Source organism: Camelus ferus, chromosome 13, assembly GCF_009834535.1.
Source record: "Camelus ferus isolate YT-003-E chromosome 13, BCGSAC_Cfer_1.0, whole genome shotgun sequence".
Taxonomy (NCBI): domain Eukaryota; kingdom Metazoa; phylum Chordata; class Mammalia; order Artiodactyla; family Camelidae; genus Camelus; species Camelus ferus.
Genome location: NC_045708.1, coordinates 31,204,384 through 31,231,635, shown reverse-complemented (window position 1 = coordinate 31,231,635; position 27,252 = coordinate 31,204,384). Strand labels below are relative to the sequence as shown.

General features: G+C 43.2%; 3 protein-coding genes across 5 annotated transcripts in view; 1 reads left to right on the top strand and 2 right to left on the bottom strand.

Annotated features, from left to right (window-relative positions):
- PTPRF (protein tyrosine phosphatase receptor type F) overlaps positions 1-21,178 on the bottom strand; it is a 143,362-nt gene extending 122,184 nt beyond the window's left edge. The window contains exon 1 of the mRNA XM_032494040.1: positions 20,996-21,178. The gene's annotated coding sequence lies outside the window, so the exon portion shown is untranslated. The remainder of the gene's footprint in view (positions 1-20,995) is intronic.
- A 142-nt stretch (positions 21,179-21,320) lies between these two features.
- HYI (hydroxypyruvate isomerase (putative)) lies at positions 21,321-24,051 on the top strand. The gene is made up of 8 exons (XM_032494064.1): positions 21,321-21,574; positions 21,661-21,772; positions 22,816-22,930; positions 23,124-23,202; positions 23,293-23,342; positions 23,447-23,516; positions 23,640-23,774; positions 23,892-24,051. The coding sequence occupies exons 1-8, from the start codon at positions 21,376-21,378 to the stop codon at positions 23,963-23,965; spliced, it is 834 nt and encodes a 277-aa protein (XP_032349955.1). The 5' UTR covers positions 21,321-21,375; the 3' UTR covers positions 23,966-24,051.
- SZT2 (SZT2 subunit of KICSTOR complex) overlaps positions 24,044-27,252 on the bottom strand; it is a 49,341-nt gene continuing 46,132 nt past the window's right edge. For all 3 annotated transcript variants that reach the window (XM_032494035.1, XM_032494037.1, XM_032494036.1), the window contains 4 exons: positions 26,799-27,204; positions 26,553-26,669; positions 25,106-25,174; positions 24,044-24,941 (listed from right to left, as the gene is read on the bottom strand). In XM_032494035.1, coding sequence (XP_032349926.1) covers positions 24,798-24,941; positions 25,106-25,174; positions 26,553-26,669; positions 26,799-27,204 — 736 coding nt within the window. In that variant the 3' untranslated portion in view covers positions 24,044-24,797. The remainder of the gene's footprint in view (positions 24,942-25,105; positions 25,175-26,552; positions 26,670-26,798; positions 27,205-27,252) is intronic.

Here is a 27,252-nt window from a genome sequence, read left to right as displayed (position 1 = left end):
TTACTGCTTACTGCTAGATGTACATCAGCAGATGGAGAATGATCCCAGAAGGTGTACCTTGAATGCAAGAAAAAAATTGTGAACAAAGAACATGAAAAACCCTTGAATAAACTGAAAAATAAAACGTTGTAAAAATTTGTTAATAATATCTAATTCATAGGGTTAAAGACAACAAGGTAGATCTAACATACAGAAGAACAAGGACAACAATAGCACACAGGTCTGAAATAGGGTGATTGGAGTTCAAATATTCCAAGATCCATGAACTAACTAGGAGGAGGATACAGGTATTAACTGTAGACTTTTTAAGGTTAAATATAAATGTTAAAATGTTTAGAGTAACTACTAAAAGCATATAAATCAAACATATACTTTCAAAACTAGTAGAGGAAGAAACGCAATGAAGGAAAAATATTAATTAAATCCAAAAGAAGGCAAGAAGTGGTAGAGACATCTTGTATGGGTTCCTGAGAGCCAGTTGTCAAAATTCCAGGAATTTTGTGAACCAGTTGTTAAACATAGCTCTCATTAGAAATAGATAACTTACAATTAAATACACAAAGTTCATTAAAAACAAAGGTAATAAATACTCAAAATTCATCACTTCATAATTATTTTACTATTATCTGTGATCTTAAAGTTATTTACATCTATTCAATCTATCTGGTGGAAACTGTATGTGCGATACAGTCTTCCAAACTCTGTATTTAGTGCTGTCATGTTGGTAGCTGGAAATGAGCCATGATGGGAGTAATTAACCCAGAAATCAGAAAGCAATACAAATCAGGGCTTGATTTATTGTTTTGTTGATTATCTGGACTCAGAAAGGTGATGGAGAAAAATGTTAATAGCACAGGTTAAACTTAAAAGTATGTTGTGTCTGTAGCAATTATATTGTGAATAGCACAAAAATATTGGGGAATATTCTTCTAATATTTGAAACTATTATCTAGTTCAGCAAAGAAGATGTTCTCATTAATGTTAATGAAAATATAAAGAAACATTGATGGCAGAAATACACATAGACAGCCAGTGGTTAAACTATTTCCAGTATACCACCGTAAGAAGGAGTGGATATATATATGTGTGTGTGTAGCAGGACAAAGTGAAAGCACAAGATAAGAGTAGAAATTATTTCAACTAGTTCTATAATTACAATAAAAGTAAAGCATTAGTCAGCCTATATTAAGAAACAAACAAAACCCAATAAAATCCAGTTACACGTTATTCACAAGAGAGACACTTAAAACATAAAGACAAAGAAAGGTTGGAAGTAATAAGATGGAAAAACATGCAATGAACACTAACCAAAAGAAAGCTGGCATAGCTAGATTAATATCAAACCAAGCCGACCTTAAGGCAAAAAAAAAAAGTGCTAAGAATAAAAACAATCAGATAAAATTGATAAAGTATTAAAATCACTAGAGAGAATATTTCTAAATATATATGCATTTAATAACACAACTTTATATTAAGCAAAAATCAACAAAACTATAAGGAAGAATTGATAAATCCATTATAATTGTGGAAAATTTTTTTTTTCAAAATACACTTTATTTTTTTAGAACGGATTTAGATCTACAGAAAACTTGAGAAGATAGTATGGAGATTTCTCATATATTCCCTCACCCAGTTTCCCTTATTATTAACATATTAGCATGATATATTTGTTATAATTAATGAACCAATATTGATACACTTGTATTAAATAAAATAGTTTACGCAGATTTTCTTAGTTTTTAGCTAACGTCCTCTAGAAAAAGTTTCCAGGACCCCATCCAGGATACCACACTACATTTAGTCATCACATCTCCTTAGGTAGGCTCTTCTTGACTGTGACAGTTTCTCAGACTGTCCCTGTTCTCAGTGACTTTTTGAGGAAGTACCAGTCACGTATTTTGTAGGATACTCCTCTATTGGAATTTATCTAATGTTTTGTCATGATTAGACTGGTAATGTTTTTGAGAGGAGGACCACAAAAGTAAAGTACCATTCTCATCATATCCTATGACAGGTGCATACTATCAACATGACTTCTGTAGCTGTTGATGTTGACCTTGATCACCTAGCTGGGTTAGTGTCTGTCAGGTTTCCCCACTGTAAAGTTACTCTTTTTCCTTTCCTTCTATACTCTACTCTTTGGGATGAAGTCACTATGTGCAGCTCAAGCTAAAAGAGTAAGGAATTATACTCCCCTTTCCCTCCTCTGAGGGCAGAGTATCTACATAAATTATTCAAAATTCTGCAAGGGAGATTTCTCTCTTCTCTCCTATTTACTTATTCAATCATTTATATCAGTATGGAGTCATGGATATTTATTTTATACTTTGGACTGTAATACAATACTACTTAATTTTGTTGTTCATGTGGAAGATTTTCAACACAAATTTACTAAAATTTTAAAGACTTAACATTCAGAAAATCAGGAAGGATATAGAAGATTTAAATAAAACAACTAATAGTTTGATCTTATGGACACAATTAAAACATTACACCCAAAAGCTGGAGGATTAAAAAAATATAAATTATTTTGAAGCACACATGGGACATCTATAAAACTGATCATGTGCTAAATCATGAATTAAGTCAATACATTTCAGAGAATTAGTATCATTCAAATATGTTCTTTGGCCATAATGCAATTACATAAAAAGCTTTAAAATCCCATAAATTTGAAAGTTTAAATACATACTTCTGAATAATTCCTGGGCCAAAGAAGAGATGAAAATGTAAATAATGAAACATTTAGATAAAAATATAAAAGAAATACAACATATCAAAACTTATGGGATGCTGATAAAGGGAAATTTGGAGGTATGTTTATAGCTTTTATTCAGAAATTTGTACACGAAAAGAAGAAAGGCCAAAAATAAATGATCTAACCATTTAACTTAGAAGTTAGAAAAAAGAACAACTGAATAAGCCTAATGGAGAAGAAGGAAGTAACAAGAAAAAGAGCCAAAATTACTGAAATAGAAAACAATGATACATTTGAGAAAATTAAGAGGCCAAAATATTGCTCTTCAAAAATCATGAAAAGCAAGTTGGAAGACTCCACTACCTCATTTCAGGACCTACTCAAAAGTACAGTAATTCCCTCTGTGTGGTAATGGCAAAAGGATAGGCATGTAGATCAATGGAACAGAATTGAGCCCAGACATATGTGGTACACTTATTTTGTACAAAGATGGAAATCCAAATTTGGAGAAAGGATAATCTTTTCAATAAACAGTGCTGGAACTATTAAACATTCATGTGCAAAAATTAACCTTGACCCATACCTTTCACTTTATACAAAAATTAGTGCAAAATGGATTACAGACTAACTATAAACTCCAAAACTATAAAACTTCTTGAAGAAAACATAAAAGAAAATCACTGTGTCCTTGAAGTAGGCAAAGATTTTTTTATATATGACACCAAAATCTTGATCCATTACAAAAAAGATAAATTAGACTTCACTGAAATTAAAAATTTCTGCTCTGTGAAAGACATTATTAAAGAATGAAAAGATAAGTCATAGACTGGGAGAAAATATTTGCAAAACACATATCTAACAATGAATATGTATCCAGAATAAATTTTTTGAATTCCCTAAACTCAGTGATAAGAAAAAAGCTCAATTTAAAAACAGGCAAACTTTTTTCACAGACACTTTACCCCAAAAGATATCTGAATAGGAAATAAGCACATGAAAATGTTCTCAACATCATTTGATATTAGGGAAGTGCAAATTAAAATTACAACATGACAATGCTACACACCTATTAGAATGGCTAAGTATACAAAGAAACAAACAAAAACTGACAAAACCAAGCACTGATGAAGATATGGAGCAACTAGAACTCTCATACATTGCTGGTGGGAATGCAAAAATGATACAGGCACTGTGGGAAACAGTTTGACAGCTCCTTATAAAGTTAAAAATACACCTGACATGTGATTCAGTAATCACACACCCAAGAGAAATGAAAACTTATGTCTGCACTAAAACCTGTATACAAATTTTATAGCAGATTTATTCATAATTGCATAAAATTGGAAACCCAAATATTCATCAGTTGGTTAATAAACAAACTGCAATACATCATGCAATGTAATAATACTTAATATAACATAATACAGCAATGAAACGAACTAGCAATGTACATTAGGAAGAATGAATCTCAAAGATTAATGTTGAGACTAGAGAGCAAATCACAAAAGAAAACATATATATAATTCACTTATATTGTATTAATCACATAGGCCAAACTTAACAATATATAAAATAGTGTGTGTGTGTGTGTGTGTGTGTGTGTGTGAGTGTGTATGTGTATACACATATATATATGATAAAACTATAAAGAAAAACAATAGAATGACCAAGACCAATTTGGGAATAGTGGTTACCTCAGGGTTCAGGGTGGAAGATGCATTTGCATTTGAAGAGGGGCATATGAAAAACTTCCAAAGTTCTGTTTCACTCTATTTCTTAACCTCACTGTTGGGTTATGTTTTGTTATTCTTTAAAATTTACATATAATTATACATAATCTTTTAAATGTATTATATATTTTTTAATTTAACATAGAAAAACATCTGACTGTAATAAAAAGCAGTGGAATGTAGCTTGTATTGGATCCTTCTGCATCCAATACCTCTTTAGATCTTGGCCAACTCCAGTCCTAAAATGCACATGCACACAGTAAGACTCCAAGAAACTTAGAAGAAAAGAGTAGATGATAGAGTAAAATGTTGAGCAGGGATTTCGGCAAATGCATGATGTAAAGAAGACAGAAGTTGGAGTTCAAGTCCTACCAGGGTGAAAGGGTCTTGGTAAGTGCCTTAGGCCTTTAGTTAAGATCCCAGAAAAGCCACTCCTAGGAGTAAGGCCCACATTTTGAGAGTGAGTTCTATGACCTGGGAACAGGGTTCTGCTCCAGGGGTAAATCCAACCCTTGACAGGATTGAGGTATCTGGCCCATACTCTAACCTCCAGAAGAAACTTTAATCCTCTTTGTAGAAAGACAGCATCATCAAAGCCTCAGCAAATTTTCATACATAGTGATAGGCATTCAATAAAAACTATGAAGCATGACTTAAACAGAATCAAATGCTTAAACATCAAGAGAAAAATATACCCATACATGATTCAGATATTGGAGTTACCAGACATGGACCTGAAAATTACTGTTTCTAACATAGTCAAGAACATATATAGTATATTTCACCAGAAACCTGGAATCTATAAGAAACAGATGAAATCTCAGAAATTCAACAGGTGGGTTTAATAGCTGACTAGACACACAGAGGATTTATAAACTGGAAAACAGCTAGAAAACAATACATAGATTGAAACACTGAGAGATTTAAAAAGATATTTAAAAAGAGAGAAAAAAAGGATCTTAAAAAACCCATGAGAGACATATGAAAAACAGCACAGAAATCTAATATACATATGGTAAGATTCCCAGAAGAAGAGAGAATGATACAGGAGCAAATGGGGCAGACATAAAACCACAAATTCAAGATGCTCTGTGAACCCTAAATAAGATGAATACAAATAAAGCCGTGCTTAGGTACATGAGAGTCAAACTGATGAAAACCAAAGACAGAAAATATCTTTAAAACAACTGAGAGGGAAAAACACATTACCTTCATAGAAGCAACATTAAGACCAATAGCTGACTCTTCAACAGAAATAACAGATGCCATAAGACAATGGAACACCTGCCAATCTAGAATCTATACCCAGTGTAAATATTCTTCAGAACAAAAATGAAATAAAAGTGTTTTCCAACAAACAAAAGTTGAGAGAATTTGTCACCATCAGATCCACACTAAAAACTATTAAAGGGAATTTCAGGCTGAAGGAAAATGATCCCAGATGGAAGCACAGCATTGCAGGAAGAGATGTAAAACACTAGAAAGTGTAATATACAGAGAGAGACACACAAAACAGGTTTTGTGTATGTGTGTGTGTATATTATATATATATAATCTGTGTGTTTAAATATTAATTGTTTAAAACAACAACAACAATGTCCTGTAGAGCTTAAAATAGATGCAGAAATAAAAAAGATAACAAAAATTGCACCAAAAGTGGGGAGGAAGAGGTAAATGGAGTTACAATCATAAGTTTCTTTTACTGTTTGTGAGGTAACAAAAGTACTGAGTCGAGTCATGTTTATTTACACTTTTTAATTTTAGAATAGTGTTAGATTTACAGAAAAGTTGAAAAGATAGTACAGAGAGTCCCCATATACCCCACACCCAATCTCCCCTATTATTAAATCTTACATTATTCGTACACTTGTCACAATTAATGAACCAATATGGGCACATTATTAACCAAACTTTCAATTTTATTTACATTTCTTTAGTTTTTATCTAGTATCCCTTTTCTGTCCAGGATTCAATCTAAGGTACCACATTACATTTACTTGTCGTATCTCCTTAGGCCACTCTTGACTGTGACAGTTTCTCAGACTTCCCTTGTTTTTGATGACCCTGACAGTTCTGCAGAGCAGTGGTCAGTACTTTGTAGAATGTCTCTCAACTGGGATTTTTTGATTTTCTTCCTCATAATGAGATTGGGGTTGTCTGTTTTGGAGAGGAAGAACACAGTGGTAAAGTGTCCTTTTTCCACACTGTATCAAGGGAATCGACCATAACAAGACCTGTCATGGCTAAGGTTAAATTTGATCACCCGGCGGAGGCAGTGTGTGTCAGATTTCTCCGCTGTAAAATTACTCTTTTTCCTCCTTTTCATACTACACTCTTTGGAAGGACTATGTGCGGTTCATAGCCAAGGAGCAGGGAATTATGTTCCACCTCCTTGAAGGCAGAGTATTTATATAAATTATTTGAAATTGTTATACAAGGGAGATGTCTCTCTTCACCTTCATTTATTTATTCACTTATTCAGTCATTCATTTATATGAGTATGGACTCATGGATATTTATTTTATATTTTGGGCTGTAATATAGTGCTTTTATCACTTTTTTCCTTCAAACTGTTCCAGCTTTGTCAATTGGGAGCTCTTCATTTGATCCCTATGTCCTTTTGACATACCCTCATCCTTTTTTAAAGCACTTCTTTACTTTCTGGTACTACAAGATCACTTAGGCTCATCTTGTGTTATTTTCAATTTTAGCCAGTCATTTCTCCAAGGAGCCCTGGTGTCTTTGATTTGCAAATGGTATTAGAAACCAAGGTCCAAGTGCTAGCTGTGCTTGCAGCTAATGGGGTGTCATAATGTCCAGGCCCTCTCAGCTGACAGAGTAAGGAAACATGGCTTTGTACACATACATATGTATGTATGTGTGTATATATAAATATTTTAAATATATCTTTCTATATTTGTATTAAGCTAAACATGAGTTCATACGGATGTAAGGTGATATATTCAATCTCTATGGTAACCACTAAAAGAATAAAAAAAGAATATAAAACTGACAAGGTAATGGAGGGAAAAATGGGGAAAAAAATTAGTCCCAAAGATGGTAAGAAAGGAGAAATAAAAGAACAAAAACCTGATGAGACAAATAGAAAACAAAGAACAAAATGGTAGGTTTAAATGTAAAGAAGAATAAACAGAAAGAGTGTCAGAGAAAAAAAAAATTAGTAGGATGTTCATCTCTCCAGATCCACTGTCTACCCTTTTCCACCTTGTACTTTGTCTCAGGGCAACCTGCATGGATTATGTTAATGGCTTCCTCCCCTTTTGTCTTCTTGTTTGGTTCAGCCAGTGCAGACCCCCACCAAGATATCTCCTGCAGACACCCTTTTGGGCTGGCTGTGTTCTTTGATCAAAAGTCATTGCTTCTTTCCAACTGACCCACTCTGTTGGAATTTCCTTCTGGATTCCAGAAATCACTCCCTCTCTTGGTTCCTTCAGGCCCAGGGGTGTTACCAGTTCTGCTGCTCTTTGTTCTGGATTACCACGTCATCCCTTGTGAGTCCTCTGTACGCTGCCCAAACCTTCATAAATAGTCCCTTTATAAAACCTTCCTTGAATTATACTAATTTCAGTGTGCCATCTGTTTCCTATTTGGACTCAGAATAAACAGTAATGGTGGAATCAGCAAACAGTCCCTCAAAACGGGATCCTGGAATTCAGTTGCTCATATATTTGAGAGGCACAGTGATAACCTGGCTGGAGAAGAATTAGAAATGAGCAATCCATGGCATGTGGTGGCATCATAGTCACTCTGATGGTCAGTGGTGGCAGCATGGGATGAAATGCAGATGGAGGGCAAGGCATTAAGAGAGCAAGTGGCTCTGACACTTAATCATTATGGCAAGAGCAGTGGTTATAAAATAGTCGAACCAACTGGATTCTTTTTACCACCCTGAGAAGTATACATAAAGAAAAAAGGGAAAATAAAAGCTACAGAAATACAATAAAAGAAGACACATGGAAAACCAGAATACCTCCCTGGCAGCACTGAAGGAGTCCCTTGTTTCCAGTAATTGCAGAGCAACTGTGGCTAAGAACCAATCCTAGGGTCTGACTGTAAGGGCTGTAGATTTGCAACACCCAGGAAATGCTTAACTCTCCCAAGTCTCTTACACCCAGTCAAGGTGATTGGTGGCAGAAGTGGAACTCTGAGATGTGGGAAGGGAAGGCACGATGCCCAAAGGGCAGATAGGATGGGGCTGAGAATTCTGACCCCCAAGACTCCTTTGAACTTCTTCCGTGGGCTGAAAAAACTAGCTTTCCTCCGTATAAGTCTTAACCTTAAGTTCACCTGAGGCAGTTGCCTCATAAGCTGAGGTCAATTCTCCTTAAATCCCATCTCTTTATCTCTTCTCACTTTTAGGCCCCTAACAAGGCCTGGATGGAGAGGTGTAAGGCCTGCTCCAGAAGAAGATGGCCTATGCACTTAAAGAGCTACAAAACCTTGCCAAGGTGTAGGATCAAGAATCTTGGGACGTGTGTTCTAATGGATTAGACCGGTGGTTCTCAGGGTGTGGTCCCTGTACCAACAGCATCAGCATCACCTGTGGACGTGTTAGAAATGCCAGTTCTTGAGATCATGGTTTCCAGGGGTTTGGGGAGACAGAGGGAGGGAGGAACGAATAGATAGAGCGCAAGGGATTTTTAGGGCAATGAAATTATTTTGTATGCACTATAGTGGTGGCTAACATGTCATTATGCATCTGTCAAAACCCACAGAATGTACAATATCAAGAGTGAACCCTAATGTAAACTATGGACTTTGGTTGATGATAATGTGCCCATGTTGGTTCATTGATTGTACCAAATATGCCACACTGATGAGAGATGTTGATTGTAGGGGAGTATATATGTGTGGGTGGGGAGGGCTATGTGCGAACTCTGTATTTTCTGCTCAGTTCTGCTGTGAACCTGAAACTGCTCTGAAAGAACAAAGTCTATTAAAAAAAATAATAATAATAATAAAAGAAATGCCAATTCTTAGGCCTTACCTCAGATCTACAGTCATAAACTTTGTTGGGGAGGTCAGAAATCTGTTTTAACCAGCTCTCAGGTGATTATGATAACACCTGAAAGTTTGAGAACCACTGACATAATAGATCCATTACAGTCCCATTTCTGCATCTGCAGACACCCTCATCCATAGCACCACTGCTGGAAGCTGCGGTATTAGATCGGAAGCACTGGTATCATCCAGGAACTTGTTAGAAAATGCAGTATCTTGGGCTCTACCCCAGACACACTGAACTAGACTCTGCATTTAAAAAGATCCCCAGGTGGTTTGCATGCATATTCAAGTTTGAAAAGCCTGGTTTTACAGCAATGGTTGTCAAACTTCAGAGTGTATCAGAATCACCACACTTGGAGAGACGACAGTACTGGGTCAACCTGCTCACTTCTCCCCAGCCATAGCCCTCAGGGAGTCTGGGGATGCTCCCCTCACGGAGGTGTTAAGAAGTCCCTGAGGAGCTTGCAGTGACTGTCTCGACAGACTGGAGATGATGGTTACGGACAATGCAAAGGAATCGGGTTCCTTGATCTCAGTGGGAATAAAGGGATTTTGAGTCAGAGTACCGCCCCTTCAGATAGTATTGGTAGTAGATTTCATTGTGTGCTATTAATATGAATTCTTAACTTTAGGTCCAGACAAAAGAGGAGATAAGTCAACTGTCAATACAATTAGTAGCAGGAAATCTGTTCAGCAATTGCTTGGTATATTGCTTGGAAAAAACGTTTCCAAATTCCTTGGAAGAGCTTTGGTAGCATTTTTTTTTAAGTATAAATGCTCATGTAGCTTTTGTGAGAAGCTGCAAGTCAGAGTAAAAGTCAGTAAAACAATGCTCTTTCTGGTATAAAATGAAAACAATTTAAGTTAATGGTGGTTATTTTTGTTTTAATTCTGCAGTACCAAAACAAGTATAAAAAATTCATATCTCCAAAAAAATAATGAAAAATTTGAGGTTTCTGGGTAGAAACTGGGGAGGAGGTGGTATTCATGGCCTTTTACCCAATTCCTAGGCCTTATTAAGTCAGTTCACAGACTCAGAAACCCTCAACTGAGGGAGGACCCTGCAATGTGGCTGCAGTTAGATACCGCGTGTTGTCTCCAAATGACCTGTAGCCAGTGACCAAGGTAACTGTGCACTAGATCTTCCTGAGGTTAGTAGATATTGGCTCTGAATTCATGCTGATCCCCAGAGCCCTGAAGTGCCACCATGATCCACCAGTGAGACTGGGAACTTATGAAAGTCAGGTGATGTATGGAGTCCTAGCCCACGTCTGCCTAGTAAGTGTCCATGGGGTCATGTACTCACCAGTGTTTTTCCCCACTCTCAGAATACATAGTGAAAAGAGAGATACTTAATAATTCTTATATTGGTATTTTCAGTCATGAAATGAACGCTATTATGACGAAGAGGGCAAAGTGGGAGCTCCTGAAATGACCCCCCATGCTGACCCCTACCATACCAAGAAAGTAAGCCAGAAACAATACATCCACCCTGGGGAAATTACAGAGATTAGTGCTACCATTGACCTGGGCATATATCTGGAGAAGACTCTAATTTGAAAAGGTAACATGCATCTCGATGTTCGTGGCAGCACTATTTACAATAGCCAAGACATGGAAGCAACCTAAATGTCCATCAGCAGATGACTGAATAAATAAGATGTGGTACATATACAGTGGAATATTATTTAGCCATAAAAAGAATGAAATAATGCCATTTGTAGCAAAATAGATGGATCTAGAGGTTATCATACAAAGTGAAGTAAGTCAGAGAAAGACAAATATCATACGATATCAATTATATGTAGAATCTAAAAAAAAAATGATACAAATGAACTTAATTACAAAACAGAAACAGACTCACAGACATAGAAAACAAACTTATGGTTACCAAAGGGGAAAGGTGGGGGATAAATTAGGAGTTTGGGATTAGCAGATACAAACCACTATATATAAAACACATAAACAACAAAGTCCTACTGTAGAACACAGGGAACTATATTCAGTATCTTGTAATAACCTATAAGGAAAAAGAATATGAAAAAGAATATATATATATGTATAACTGAATCACTATGCTGTACACTAGAAACTAACACAACGTTGTAAATCAACTAAACTTCAAGAAAAAACAAAACAAAACAAAAACGTGAGATGTGGAAGGGTGGTGATTCCCAGCACATCACCATTTAACTTATTTGGCTAGTGCAAAAGCCAGATGGTGCTAAAAAAGAGTATGAAAACGAATATATGTATGTTCATATATAACTGAAGCATTGCGTTATACACCAGAAATTGACACAACATTGTAAACTGACTATATCTCAATTAAAAAAAAAAGCCAGATGGGGCCTAGAGAAAATCTTTGTACACTCAGTCAGGTAGCGATGCCAATTACAGCTAGAGCGCCAAATGTGGGATCACTACCATGGCAATTCAACACAGCCTGTGGTACCTGGCATTCAGCATCTGACCTGGAAAAAAATTTTTTTTTCTTTCCAGGAAACGCTGAAACAATTTCCATGTACATAGCAGGGAAAATAGCACACTGTTACCATCTTCACCAGGGCAGTGACAAGTCTCTTCCTCCGCGTCATCATACACGTGAGGGAAACTCAGTCATCTTGATATCCTGTAGGACACCCCGGACGGTATCGTGCTGAATGCACCTGTGGGTGGGGAGTGTCTCTCACACTCCAGATGCCACTACAAGGTATATGTGTGCCTGAGGGTGGGGGGCCCACTACATGAGGAAAGTTTTTAGGGGCTCCGTGGTCTGGGGCATCCTTCTAAAGCGAGAGACGAGTTGCTCCCTCTTGAGTCTCACATTGTGAAGGAAGAGACACGCTGGGGTTGGAGGGAGGCCACCTGGGACCCTCCATCTTGGTTCTCATGGGGTAAATACATATTCTGATTATTTGTCTTCTCTGCCTGAAGTTCTTCTTCCAGAATCACTTGTAGATTTACAGAGCACCTTATCCTTCACCGTGCTGTCAAACACAACATCACCTCTGACAAGGGGACACATTTCACAGCCTAAGACGTGCAGCAATAGGCTCACGCCCATGAAATTCACTAGTATCACCATGTGGCTTATCACCTAGAATCAAACAGCCTGAGAGACCGGGAAGTGGACTAATTACAGGCCAGCGGGAAGAAAACACCCTCCAAACAGGGTATGTTCTAAAGCGGAGGCCAGTATACGATGCCATGTCCCCCGTAGCAGGATGCCCAATCAGAGAACAAGGGCCAGCGGTGGGAGTGGCCCCCTCACTGTTACACCTGCTTATTCACTAGAAGACTGTTTTGTTTTCCATCCTTGCAACCACTGGCTCAGTGGATCTGAAGGCTCTAGTGTTCACAGCAGTCATTCTTCCATCAGCAAACGTGATCACCATTCCAGTTAGCTAGAAGCTGAGATTTACCCTGTTCATTTCAGGCTCCTCATGCTGCTAAACAGACAGAGGAGAGGTTCTCTAGCTTGGCTGGGGTGGTTGATTCTGATCACCAGGGGGAACGGTGTTGCTGCCACACAGTCGGGGCGAGGAGGGCTTTGTCTAGGGCACCTCTGATTCCTCTCTTGCTCTAAAGTTCTGGTCAGTGGAAAACTGACAACCCAATACAGTCAAGACCACCAAAGACTTGAATCCTATAGGAATAAGGGTATGAGTTGTTCAACCAGGGAAAGAAATTCATCCAGTTGAGGTGCAGGGTAAAGGGCACTTGGATTGAGTGACTGAAGAAGACAGCCGTGATTACCAATTTAGGCCCCATTACCAGCTACCAAAATGGGGAGCATAAGTTGTGTCTCTGTGTCACTTTACTGCCTTCCCCCTTATGGATTTCTATTGCTACTGGACAAATTACTAGAAATTTAACAGCTTAAAATAACATCCATTTCCTAGCTCACAGTTCTGTAAGTCAGAAGTCCAGGCATGGCATGCGTGGCTGGGTCTTCTGCTCAAAGTTTCAAAGGCTAAAATCAGAGCGTTGATCTGCATTCTCATCTGGAACTCAGGGCCCTCTTTCAGCCTCACATGGTCAAGGCAGAATTCAGTTCCCTGTGGCCACAGGACTGAGGCGTCCATATCCATGCTGGCTGTCAGCAAGGGGCTACTCTGAGCTCCTAGTAGTCGCCCACATTCCTTCTCCACCTTCAAAGCCACCAGTGGAGGGATTCTTATGCATTAACCTCAAATCTCTCTCACCAGGAAGAGCTCTGGCCCTTTTAAGGGCTCACCTGATTAGGCCAGGCTCACCCAGAGCCTTCCTTTCATAACTGATTTGGGACTGCAGTGACATCTGTGAAATCCCTCCATAGCCGTACCAAGACTAATGTTTGATTGAATAACCAAGAGAAAGGGTGTGTACACCAGGGAGCAGGAATTTGAGGAGACCATCTTCAGATTCTGTCTACTACACCTCTCCTCACCTTAACCTGACTCCTTATTTGAAGGACACCAGTGGTAGTAAAACTTGAGGTTTCAGGAGGGATTACGGAGATTGGAATCATCTCATAAAATGGTAGTGGGTGGGGGCTTTGTGCATCCTGTTGATGGGGCCATGAAGTTTTCACCCAGATAAAGGATGAGAGTGCATACTAGGGGAGGAAAAGGCGAACTGTGCCAGTGGTTTCTGTTTGTCCCTCATTCTGGTTTCCTCCTTGCTCTCGCCCAGGTAGAGGACTCATGTTGGCTACGTCAATGGGTTCCCTTGCCCTCGGGCTCTGGTTGGCTAACCTAGTGGGGAGGCCCAGCAGGAGATTAGAGAGAAGGAGAGTGAGGTAGGGCATTTACGTCTCAGGCTTCCTCTGTACAGACTGCCTCCAGCTGCCTGTGTCCTTCAGCTGAGGGCTTCTGCTCCTCGTCAGGCACTCATCTCTACGTGACCCCCTCCTCCTGGATTTCAGTCCCCACACCCTCATCCCCTGCACCCTTTCAGGGCTAAGAAGAATAACAGCTCTGCCCTAAGTTACTGCACTGCCCCATGTTATCTCCCCTACACTCTGCCCATGTCTTAGTAAATAGTCTCTTTATTAAATCTTCCGAATTATCCTAATTTGAGTGTGCCATCTGTTTTCTGTTTGGACTCTGACTGATACAAGAACCTATTAAGAGATAGACACAGGAGTGTGGCAGATGGAGATACAAACATTACCTTTATTACCGCCACAACAGATACTGGACAATATGGCTTCGGTCTGCTAGGCAAGCAGGTTGCTAGTATCTCACCCCCGAGGTCAGCCCTGTGAGGGTTCATCCCTGTAAAACTTATGGCATGGGGGAGCAGAGTAGGAAATGTGCCTTTTCACAGAGAGGACCAAGCCGAGCCTTTTGGCTCCTCCCTCTGCCAAGAGAGTCACTGTCCTTCCCCTGGGGAAGATGGAGAAGGTGGGGCAGGAGCCTTCTGCAGAGGACAGGCCTCCTTCCACACTGGAATGTCAAGCCTGGTAGAAAGGCAACACTCTGAACAGCAAATGAAACTTTAAATAAAGTCAAAGAGTGGGAAGGGATAGCTCAGTGATAGAGCATGTGCTAAGCACGCAAGAGGTCCTGGGTTCAATCTCCAGTACCTCCATTAAATAAATAAATAAACCTAATTATCTTCCCCTCAAAAAAGCAGCAAAAAAAAAAAAAAAAAAAAGTTAAAGATAAGCAAAAACAGCCAAAGATGTAATATCCAGAATTTCCACAAAGAATACCTACAAACGGATTAACTAAAACTAAGAATCCAATTGAAAAGTGGACAAAGGTTACCAACAAGCAATTCACAGAAAAGGGAATGTTAATGGCAAATAAACAACTGGAAAGATGTTCAACCTCAGTAATAATCAAGGGCTTGATTTTTAAAAATGTTTTTCCCCCTTCAGATGGGCAAAAATCCAATGTTGAAGATGTAGGGAAACAAGCACTCACAGATGGTTCATACAAACTGATAAAGCATTTTGAAGGGCGATTAGGCAGTGAATTAGAACTTTAAATGTGCATATTCTTTGGCCAAGCAAAGTCCACTTCCAGGGATATATACTGGAGAAACACTCATATTTGTATCTGCACCCAAAAAGGCATATACAAGGATATTTATTGTTATAATAGTGATAAGCTGGAAGCAATCTTTTTGACCATCAATAGGGGAATGATAAAATCTTCATATTCTGGAATAAAATGCAGTTAAAAGACTGGCCAAAAAAAGGATAAACAATAAGGTAGATTGAGTTTATATATATATACATATTTTTTTTCTCCCAGGGAAAGACATCCTATATGTAGTGCTAAGTACAAAAAAAAAAAAAAGTTGTAAAAAGTATATACCTAATGCCATAGGTAGAATTCACAAGTGTAAAAACTGAACAAAGGAAGAATAAGATTCTATAGTTAGGGTTACTAAGAGTTTTCAAAATTCCAAACATGAAAAAAAACCCTTTTGGCTATCTACCCTTGAGCCCTTTGAGTCATAAATACACTGGTTGTATTTAACTAAGTTTAAAGATTGCATGTGGATGGGTGTGTAATTAGTTAACACTCCATTAACTAATACCGCCAAGAGCCTGTGTTACTAACAACACGCATATGTAGGGGAGGGGCAGGAGGACAGTTTCTGGATGTGATCCAGCCACCTAGTAATAGAATAGAAACTAAAGATAAAAGGCCAGTTATAGGAACCTCCTTTTAAAGATAAAGATGTATAACATGGAACAGCAAATATTATTATATTCTTCCGAGAACATAATGATCGCTCATGCAAGCACAAATTTTGTAAAGTGATTCAATATGTTTTGTATAATGAAGTTATTATTCAATGTACTGTGTGTGTGAGATGATTGTTTAAATGTGCTGAAATTTTAGTTATAGAGTCCTAATGTAGATGTACCATGGATATTCCTCTATGACATACTTGGATACAATAGAAACCTATGAAAGAAAAATTTTACCGAAGATTTAGTTTCCTTTTTGACACGGTTACAAGCTATCATGAATCCATGTGATATGGACTATTACTGGTAAAATTGAGTAAAGTGGGAAAGTTAAATTCTGAAGCCTTGGAAATGCAGGCTCAATGGCTCAGACAAATAATAATAATAGAGTGACACAAGATTCTTAAATCTAGGCAGCTGTAACTGAACACATGGCTGGATGTGAAAATATACAACATGATATATGGAGTCTGATTTGAGTATGCTATATAAAGGTGATAAAAAGACTGGGAGCTCAAATAAGAAAGTTAAAATAGAAGTGAAGATGCTCTTGTATTAGAGCCAGGTAGGAAAGAGCTTAATGAAGTTTGGGTGAAATAAAAATCATCAGCATAAACTCATGACTTTGAGAGACAAAGATTTCCTCATCGACACTGAAATCCCTAAGTTTCTGGGAGTCTTCCAGTTTACCACTACAAGCTATGTGAAATTATACAAATTCATGAAATTATATAAAGACCAAGCGCCCAGGGTTCAGGTCTTCAAATTGCTTTTTACCAAAAGAACCAAGTATTTTCTGAAATGTGCACAATGTTGGATAGTGGGATGGGAAAAGCAAGTTAGTTCTGGGACATCTTGTTTTTGTAAAGAGTTAAGATGAAGCAAGAAGGCTGGAACCTTACAGAGGTTCCACGTGAATACAATGCCTCTCTTGGTTTTTCTTGCCACATCTCTGCACATCAGCTTTATACTCTCTGGCTGACTGTCCCCATGAGGCATGGTTCTATTAAGTAGGAGAAAAGAGGAAACAGATGTTGGACAGGCAACCTACACTATCTGTAACAGGTACTCTGGTTGGTCCAGCTTGGAGCCGGTGCCCATATGTTGACCAATCACTGTGTGACCAATAAGAGAGGATCTTATAAGAAGAGGCAGCATCTATTTAGACTTAAGATGAGAAAGTGGTGCACGTTACTATATATAAAATAGATTAACAAGGACTTACTATATAGCACAGGGGAACTATATTCAGTTTCTCATAACATATAATGAAAAAGAATCTGAAAAGAAAAAAATATATAGTATGTATATGTACAACTGAACCAATTTGCTGTACACCTGAAACTAACATTGTAAATCAACTACACTTCAACAAAAATTTTTTAAAAAAAAGAAGTGGTGAAAATGATAAAACTCCGTCAAACAAGGGGACTATTCCCAGAAGAAGAAAGAGAACCGTTACTAGTTATCTACTTCTGCTAACAAGTTCCCCCAAAACCCAGTGGCTTAAAACAACAAACATTTCCTATTACAAAGTTTCTGTAGGTCAGGAATCCAGCTGTGGCTTAGCTGGATGTCTCTGATTCAAACCTTGTCTGTGGCAAGGCCACAATCAAGGTGTTGGTTGGGGGTTCGGCCATCTGAAGGCTCAGTGGGAGTGGACCTGCTTCCGAGCTCACTCACTGTTGAGTGCTGTTGCCAGGCCCCAGCTCCTTGCTGGCTGTTGGCTCCTTGACACAGGTCTTTCTATAGGGCAGCTCTCGATATGGCTGCTGGTTCTCCTCACAGCAGGTGAGTGAGAGAGTGAGAGGGCATCCAGGACACAAGCCACAGCCTTTTCGTAACCTCATCTCTGAGGTGACGTATCCCTTTTGCTGTCTTCTGTTTGTGAGAAGTGAACCAATAGGTCCAGTTCATATTGAAGGGGATGGGGCGTGAAGACCAGGAAGTGGAGATCCCTGAGGACCATTTTATAGGCTGCCTCCCACAGGTGCTGAGTGGGTAATACAATAAAAGACCACTATCCTGAGCAGTGACACACGGAATCTAAAAAGTGGTAATTATAGTCTGATACAAACAAGCTGAGTGTGTAGAAAAACCTCGAGATTCTGATGATACTACAATGAAGATGTTAATGTAAAATGTGCTAACAGGTGGTAGTAATGCCTACAGAAAGCTTTAACATTTTGTTTTTATTAAATATGAAACAGACAGAAAATGATTTTACAAAATGTATGTAAGATACAAAGAATAGTGATGAAACAAAGATACATGATCACATCACCCCAGAGAAAGGGGACGACCATTACTTTTGAAGCCTCAGTGCCATTCCCTTCCCTCCCCGTTCAGAGGTCACTATCCTCCTGAATTTTGTGATCACTATCACTTGTTCTTTTTCATAGTTTCATCACAGATATTTCTATCCTCACACAAGACATCGCTTGGCTCCCCTGCTTCTGACTTCATGTAAATGGAGTCATACTGTATATATTTCTCTGTGACCTGCTTCCTTCACTCATGACTATGTTTCTGAGATTTATCCATTCGATGTGTTCATACTGATGTTTTCAGTGTGACCCAAACGTCCCTGAGCTCTTCATATATTACTCTAATCCAAGAGCAAAGTCAATTTTATCATTCCAATCAGCAGCTTTCTCTTCACTTCTTTTTTTTTTTTTCTTTCTCTTCACTTTTACAAATAGCACTGTATGGCTATACCAGAACTCATCTATATATGTATTGAGGGACATTTGAGTTAGTTCCATATTTTTGCTACATAAATAATGCTGCTATGAACATCACTGAACTTGTTTCCTGGTACACTTGTGCACAAGGTTCTCCAGGAGATAAATGTGGGCAAGAAACTGCTGGATCAAAGGTATATGAACATTCAGCTTTAAGAGAAAATGCCAAATTATTTTCCAGAGCAGTTGCTCTGATTTACACTCCAAATTATTTTCCAGAGCAACTGCTCTGATTTACACTCCTATCAGCAGTGAATAAATGTTCCAGTTGTTCCAAATCCCTTCCATTACTTTCTATTGTCTGACTTTTAAGTCTCTGCCAATCTGGAAAGTATAAAATGAAATATCATTGAGGTTTTGATTTGCATTTCACTTATGAATTGTAATATTTTTTACAACACTGGCAAGTACAATCCAGCGATGAGACTCTGAACTCTACATGCAAGTTTCTGCCATTATCCACATAATTACTTACAAATTGTGGTTACCTTAACTGATCATCATACCTGTACAAATTCTCTGATTAAAGGTTAAAAGCAAAGAATCAAGATGTGTAATAACTTAGTGTTAGGCTTATGTGGCAATAGGATAAGGTATAGACAAATGGTGAATAAAGTAAATAATTTTTGTGGGCATTGTATTCATTTTGTTATTTCTCTTGATACATTACGTGAAGGTGTTGTAAGGGAATGAAGGGAAAAAGTGAGTCAGGCACATCTAGTTTATACATCATCTCTGCTGCCCTAAAGGGTATACAAGCAAAAAAGGAGTCGACCACTGGAGGCTGGACAAATTTTGTTCCTGGTACACACCCCAGCAGATGATGGTGTTTTTAAAGTCTTAAATAGAATTTGAACTCAGAGATTTACAGTGAAGTGTTAATAAGGAATTATTTGCTTTAGATGTTACTCTGTATTGTGAACATTGGGTGATAAACATGCAGAAGTTGGAATTGATTAAAATGTTAAACTTAGTGAGGTCACATCCTGACTGGACTGTGCCAAGAAACACATGCCCAGAGAAGTCAGAGTTCCAAGCATTACGCCAGCTGCAAGTGGGCAAGAAATCAGGTGATCAGTTATAGCTGGTGGCAGTCTGATCTTGGAGGAGGAGCTAAGAAAAGGTACCTGCCAGGCACTTGGATTAGCTCTGAGATCAGCCCAGGTCCCAGGTTTCCAAGTGGGCCTGATTCCAGATACAGGTGAGCAGGGACAGGAAGACAATGGAAGCTGAGTGCTCCTGATGTTGCACTTCAAGCTTCCTTCTGTCAAAGCTAACATACAAAGCAGATCGAGGAGACTTCTATGCATGCACTGTTCGAGTGTAAACTCTCACATTTTGAGAAGCCTTTAGCAGTCATCAAGAACTTAAGCATGCTCCTATTTTTTCACCATGTAATTCCAACTGCCCTTTCAGTTGGGTTATTGTAGTTGAAGTAAATTTATTCGAATGATCTCAAGAAACATTAAGAGGCTACAGACACAGAAACCCGAGAAAGTCTAAAACATCTAGGCCTTGACTCTCAGGATTTCCTTATTTGAACTCCCTAAAGAGGGAATCTGATTGGCCAGATAGTATTTCCAAACTAGATAAGTAATGGGTCTTTGGCCAGTCTACGCACTTTGAGCAGATGTCCTTTCGTGGTCCAATCAGCCGGGGCCAAGAGGGGACAGCCCGCCCACGGTCGTTCAGTGCGGAGTTCAGGGTTGGAGGGTAGTTTTCCTTACACAGGATTTTGGACAGGCAAACGCTGTAATGGACATCTCTACAAAAGGAACCTAAGGGAACGATTCAGAGATGGGACCAAGAGGTGTATAAAAATGCGCGCGCGCGCGCACACACACACACACACGTGTTGAAACCCCGAGTATTCATCACCAGCGTAGTTTGCTAAATTCTGGTCTGTCCAGGTGTGGAACAATGAGCAGAGCTAATGCAGGGTTTTCAAGGGAAAATGCTCACAAAATATGAAATGAAAATCATACGCAAGCCATAAAACCGCATAGACAGTACGATTAGGATGTTCTAAGAAATGACCGCACGTTTAGTTTTTGATCTGTAGAGAAAAGGTAATGGGTGAAGGGGGCGATAACTGGTGGTTTACCTGTGCTTTACTCGGTCCCACGGCTTTCAAACGTTCTATAATGAACAGAGAATCCGGTTATAACGAGGGAAAACACTGTTAAGAGTCCATGTTCCTCCACGTTAACTGGGCCTCGAGGCGGCCGGCTCGCCCGCGCCGCCCTCCCACGGGTCTGGAAAAAGTGCACTTTCTGCCGGGTCCGCGGTCTGATTTACGACACCCGGCTTTTCCCACCCGGGAAGGCGCGCTCCGAGAGCTCGCGGCGCCAGCGCGCCCCCGCCCGGCCGGGCCGGGCTCCTCCGCCGTCTCCGTGCCTCCGGCTCCCGCCCAGCCCCTCCCGGGCCCCGCCCGCTTCCGTCTTCCGGCCGCGCGGACTCTGCCCCGCGCGCTCCCGGGCGGTCATGGCTCCGCTGCGCTTCTCGGCCAACGTGTCCTGGCTATTCCCCGAGCTCCCCAGCCTCGCCGCGCGGCTCCAGGCCGCGGGCAGCTCGGGCTTTGAGGCGGCCGAGGTCGGCTGGCCGTACGCGGAGCCGCCGGAGGCGCTGGCGCGCGCGGCGCGGGAGGCGGGGCTGCAGCTCGTGTTGATCAACACCCCCCAGGGTGCGCCCTGGGGGCCGGGGCCGGGTCATTGGCGGGCCGGGGGCCAGGAGCCGGAGCCAGGGGTCTGAGGCTGATTCTCTTCGCAGGAGACCGAGAGAAGGGGGACATGGGGCTGGGGGCCGTTCCCGGGAGGCAGGCGGCCTTCCGAGAGGGGCTGGAGCAGGCTGTGCTGTACGCCAAGGCTCTGGGCTGTCCCAGGTAACCCCCTCTCTCCTGCTCCTCCCGCCTTCCAAGACCCACGGGAGAAGAGGCCGCCAGGTCTCGAGAGGCTCCGGAGTGCACTGTCCCTTCTCTGCCCCTGCAGTCCTGGTCCCTTGTAATTGCCTTTTGTATTTGATCTGTTGCGTGTCACTCTCAGTTTGCAACTCTTTTTTGCTCATCTCATGCTGGGATCCCATGCTGGGAGCTGACCAGGGAGACAGCAAAGTAAGAGGACAGGTCAATTCACGGAGGCTGTGGGAGCAGCGTAGGCACTAACTCTGGGATCACAGACAGCTTCTTACAGGCAGTGATGTTGAACTGGTTCTCGGAGTGGGCACTTGCTTGATGTAAGGAGCATTCCAGGCAAGGATGCAGTGGCCAGGGGCGAGGGGCTTGGCATGTTGCGCAGAGTTCATGAGGCTGGAGATGTAGCCTGTCTGCGCTGGAGATGGCTGAGAAAGATCGATCAGGAGGTGAAGGGAGGTGGTTGGGGGGCTCAAAGTGGGGCTGATCAGGTAAACCCTGCGGAGGACAAACAGGCTGAGAAGGAACTGGCAACAAGGGATTATTATGATGGGAGTGGTGTGTGTACAGAAAACAGATGGGAAGAAGCTAAGAAACAGATGCAAGGAGGAGAGAAAAGCAGCGTGGAATTCCTGAGATGGCTAAGGGTCAAAGTAATTTTTAGAAGGTGCGACTTAAGCGTGTTCATAGGCTTGAGGAGAAGGGGCAGGGAAAAGGAGAGATTGGAACTACAGGAGGGGCTAAGTGAGGGTCTGAGGTCTCTGAGGCGGGAGGATGCGCTGACCCGCGGTAGGGACCTGGGAAAGAGCTTGGCTTTACAGTGACACAGGAGTGTCTGAGGGCACTGGGAGGCCTGAGCATCATGGCAAGGTGGTCCGGTCTAGACATTTGGGGAGATGGGAAGCTGGCATGGTCGGAGGGCATCTGGAAGAGGTGCACCCAGGGAGCCAAGGGAGTGAAGACCCCCACTTCGGGGATGGACTCCACACTCACTCTGGTCCCACTTCCCTCCACAGGATTCACCTGATGGCTGGCCGAGTACCCCAGGGGGCTGATCGAGCAGCAGTCAGGGGTGAGATGGAGACAGTTTTTCTGGAGAACCTAAGGCACGCAGCTGGGGTTTTGGCTCAGGTGAGACCGTGAAAAAGTACAGGCACACGTACTTCCTGACCGTCTGTGTGTGTGGAGGGGGCGTACGGTGGGGAGAGCAGTGAGGCACAGGCTGGACACTGGCCCAGGTCAGAGGGACCAGTGAGGGGCTTGACCAGTGACTGAGGGGGCCCCGCCTGGGGAAGAGCTTCCTCACAGACCCAGCTGGTGCTAGGAGAACCTCGTGGGACTGCTGGAGCCCATCAACACCCGGATCACCGACCCCCAGTACTTCCTGGATACACCCCAGCAGGGTAGGGCCCCCAGCCCAATGCCACCTCCTGCCCCTTTGATTCTTGTGCTCTCCTTGAGTCTCATGGCCCTCTCCCCGGTCTCTCTCCCAGCGGCAGCCATCTTACAGAAGGTTGGAAGACCCAACCTCCAGTTACAGATGGTAAGTGGGAGAAAGCGAGTGCTTCTCCGAGGACCCGTGTTCTCCAAATCTGGGAAGAATGTTGTGGCCTGAAAGGTCTGTGACTGTAGGAATCTCTTCCCCAGGACGTATTCCACTGGCAGATCATGGATGGGAACCTGACAGGAAACATCCGGGAGTTCCTGCCCATAGTTGGTGAGGGCCCCTTTCTTGGCTCCTTCCTAGTCTGCTGTGCTGCTTCCTCTGTCCTCCCACTCTTTCAGTCCCTCAGGCCTCAGCAGGAGCCTGGGACCCACATCTGTCCCCATCTGTCCCCAGGGCATGTACAGGTGGCACAGGTCCCAGGCCGGGGGGAACCTAGCAGCCCCGGAGAGCTGAACTTCCCCTATCTGTTCCAAGTGCTGGAAGATGAAGGCTACAAAGGCTTTGTAGGCTGCGAGTACCAGCCTCAAGGTGAGGGCGGGCGAGGCTCCAGGCGTGGCCTTGGGGAAGGGGCTCTGGAGGGACAGGTGTCGGACAGGAGCGGGTTTCCTCCTCGTGGGTTGAAATGCCTTTCCCCTTTCCCCTCAGGAGACACGGTAGAGGGCTTGAGTTGGCTACGTTCATACTGGGAGAAGCAGGGCCACCCACAGGCTGGCCAGTGAGGTCCTGCACTCCACCCACGTGCCTCTGGGACAGTGAGTTGCGCATCCTGAGTCTCCTCTGAATTAAAGACAACCTGCTGAACATTTCCATGTGTGTATGTTATTGGGGGCAGGGGAGAGACACACAGTGTCTAAACTTTCAGTTTCTCTGGGCCACTTCCCTCCTGCCAAGAAGGGACATACAGCTCATGTTCAAGTCCTCCAGTCTGTGCCAGTGTTGCCGTGGAGATGGGAGAGCTTTTGAGCCCACCTCCTTATGTACGTATGAGAAACCAAGGGTCCGAGAGTAGAGGAACTTGCCAGTGGTTACAGGTGCTACAAAGGCAGAGCTGAGATTGGAACCGAGGTATCTTATCTCAGTGGCAATGTCCAGCAGTGATGTCCCAGTGGGAAATGAAGACCAGAGGGCTTAAGATGGGAGTTGGGGAGGCAGGTGGCTGACAGCGATCCAAGACTTGGAGGCAGGATTCAGACAGAGAAACTTGAAGGGGTGAGTACTGGCCACCTGATAGGAAGAATTCCCAAACTCCACCAGGTGAGCAGGAAGGAGGAGTCCCCTTCTGGAAGGGCCCAGGGGCCTGAAAGGACATGGGCATCTCAAGGAGTTGAGTGGACCCTGTGGAGTCCTGGGCTGGTCAGTGGCTGTGAGTGTTTAGGGAGGGCAGCTCCTGCTGCCAGACTGGGGCTACAGACCCCACCAAGACATATTCACAAAACCTTTGGTGTTCCTCAGGGTCTGGTCTTGCCCTGGGGTCCAGAAGAGCTGGTCAGTCCTGCTTCAAGTGGGCCATCTTAAAGAGCCATGATGCGAGGACATTCAGTGGTCCATCCCTCAGAGGAGGCGGGTCCAGAGGGTGAAACAGGCTGTGTTGATAACAGACTCCAGGTGGTGGTAGGTGGAGACCAGCTGGGCGGGGGGGCTCTCGCTGTCCTGAGGCTGTACTGGGAAGGGCTCTCGGAAAACCACCGTCAGAGACTGTGGGGAAGACAGTGGGGGTGCAGCGGTGAGGGGGTGGGCTGGGCACAAGGAACAGGGCTCCGGGAGAGCGGACTCCCCAACCTTGGCAGGATCTGGGGTGGAACCTTTGGGGTACAGCCTCCCACTAGACTGACACAAAGCCCCTTGCCCCCCATTCTCACCGTCTTCTCCAACTGGGAATCCAGAAACACTAGCACAAAACAGTCGGTGAACTTCTGATTCAGCACAACCTGCAGCAAAAGACAAAACGAGGTGGGGAGTGAGGAGGCACGACCCTCCTTGAGGGCAGCCTGGAAGTGGGACCAGCCTCCCTCACCACACCTGGCCCCACTCCCTGGTCACTCAGGGCCTCTCCTCCAAATCCAACCTTGGTCCTCATCCTCACTGGCTCCCGGTCAGCCAACCAGCCTCATCAGGATGAGAGCGTGGGGCTTGACTGGAAGGCCCTGCTCAAGCTGGCACGCCGAAGCCCGTCAACGAAGGAGGGTTCTCGACCCTTGACATAAACCCTCCTTGCCTCCTGGCCTGTTCTAGGTTTTGAATCTCTGGCTTCCTCTGGAACCATCCCCTGTTGTCTGTCTGTCCCTGTGCTCAGCTTTTCCATCTCTCCCTGGACGATTTCTTCTACTCTCAGGATTTTGGTGACCACCTGTTTATGCAGATGCTGCCTAGATCTCTCTCTCCTGAGCTCCAATTCCTGATGTCCATATACTTTCTAGACCATGGTCCTGGAAGGTCCTCCTGGACCTCAGACTCAACTCACCACCCTTCCCCAAACCCACTCCTGCTTCAGCATCCCCAGCACCCACTTGTGCTTCAGTACCTCCATCCACTCATATCTGCCTGCGCTACTGCAGCTTTCCCCTAACTGTCCTCAGCTTCTCTGGATGACCCTCCGTAACACCTTGGGACTAGTCTTCCTCACTATGCACTATGCACTTCCCCACAAGCACTATGTCGCAGGACCCCTCGCCACGGACCAAGTACTTTTTCTTTTGAAATCTCTTGAACATTTCCTCTCCTGAACTGCTGCTCTGGTTGGGCCCATCCCTTTAGTCTCTTAATCCCCACACTCTGGCGCCCACTGCCACAGCTCTTCTGTCCACCTGGCCTTCCCAGCAGCACTTTCAACCTCTACTGTGCACACCAGTCACCTGGGGATCTGGCTGAAAGGCAGGTTTTGAGTCAGCAGGTCTGGAGTGGGGCCTGCAAGTCTGCACTTTGGCCAGCTCCCAGGCAGTGCTGATGCTGCTGGTGTGAGACTCACATCTTGGGTTAAAAGGCTTTAAAGCCCAAGAAGTCCTTTCTGGGGCTCCAGCCTCCAAGACCAACACTCCTGAGGTTCTAGAGCTTGGTCCTCCAGATCGCTGGCCAAGGTTTGTGCTTTTGTGAGCCCTTGAGGGCACAGCTCTAGGGTATTAGCAAATCAGATGCTGTGGCCCGGGGCTTGAAGGGTTTTACATCAATCTGTGTAGTCGCTCCATCTCAGCCTCCCTCCAGAGCACAGCCTGTTTAGTCAGGGCCTGGGGCTCCTTGAGGGGGATCTTGTTCCCTCTCTGATGAAGATTCCTGTGTCTCCCCTTTGAGAGGAACGGCAAGAAGACTTACCAGGTACTGAGTTCCCAAGTCTGGGCTCTGGAAATGGCGACAGCTCTGGGGAAAGCGGCTTAGGAGGACCTTGATCAGGCTCTGGTACCAGGAAACCGTCATAGACAGGAAGCAGTCCTGGGAGAAGGTCCACAAGCATGGATCTGCTGTCCCAGAGCCTCCTGAGACCCCTGCAACCTCTATTTTGGCTGCCAATGGAATTCATAGCATCCATCCCAGCCCCTTCTGGAACCTGCAGCTGCTTACCAACTGGGGGTCAATGTCCCCAATGGATTTGGTATGGACTGCTTCTAGAAGCTCCTCCAGCTCAGCCAGGGCCAAGCGCCCCCCAAGCCGCAGCCGATCAGGTCCTGGTGGTTCCAGCAAGAAGAGGCGCTTCCAAAGGGTGTCCCGACGGCAGTGCCCTCCAGCCAGCCGCACCAGCTGAGCCAGCCGTGCCCGGGCCACACCCACCTCTGCAGCCAGTGGGGGGAAGAGGGGAGCTGGTCCAGGGGCCAGACCAACCCCTGAGTCCTCCCCAGGACTATCAACTGAGCTCCCAGGAGCCTCCGGCTCAGGGGGCAGCCTGGGCGGCTTCCGCAACCGGCGCATGTCAGCAGTGAGTCTGGGGAAGAGCTCTCGTTGGCTGGTGAGCACCACGAAGAACTGGAGCCTGGGGTGGGGAGGGGCAGGAGTGTGGTGGTCACAGCAGGAGAGACAC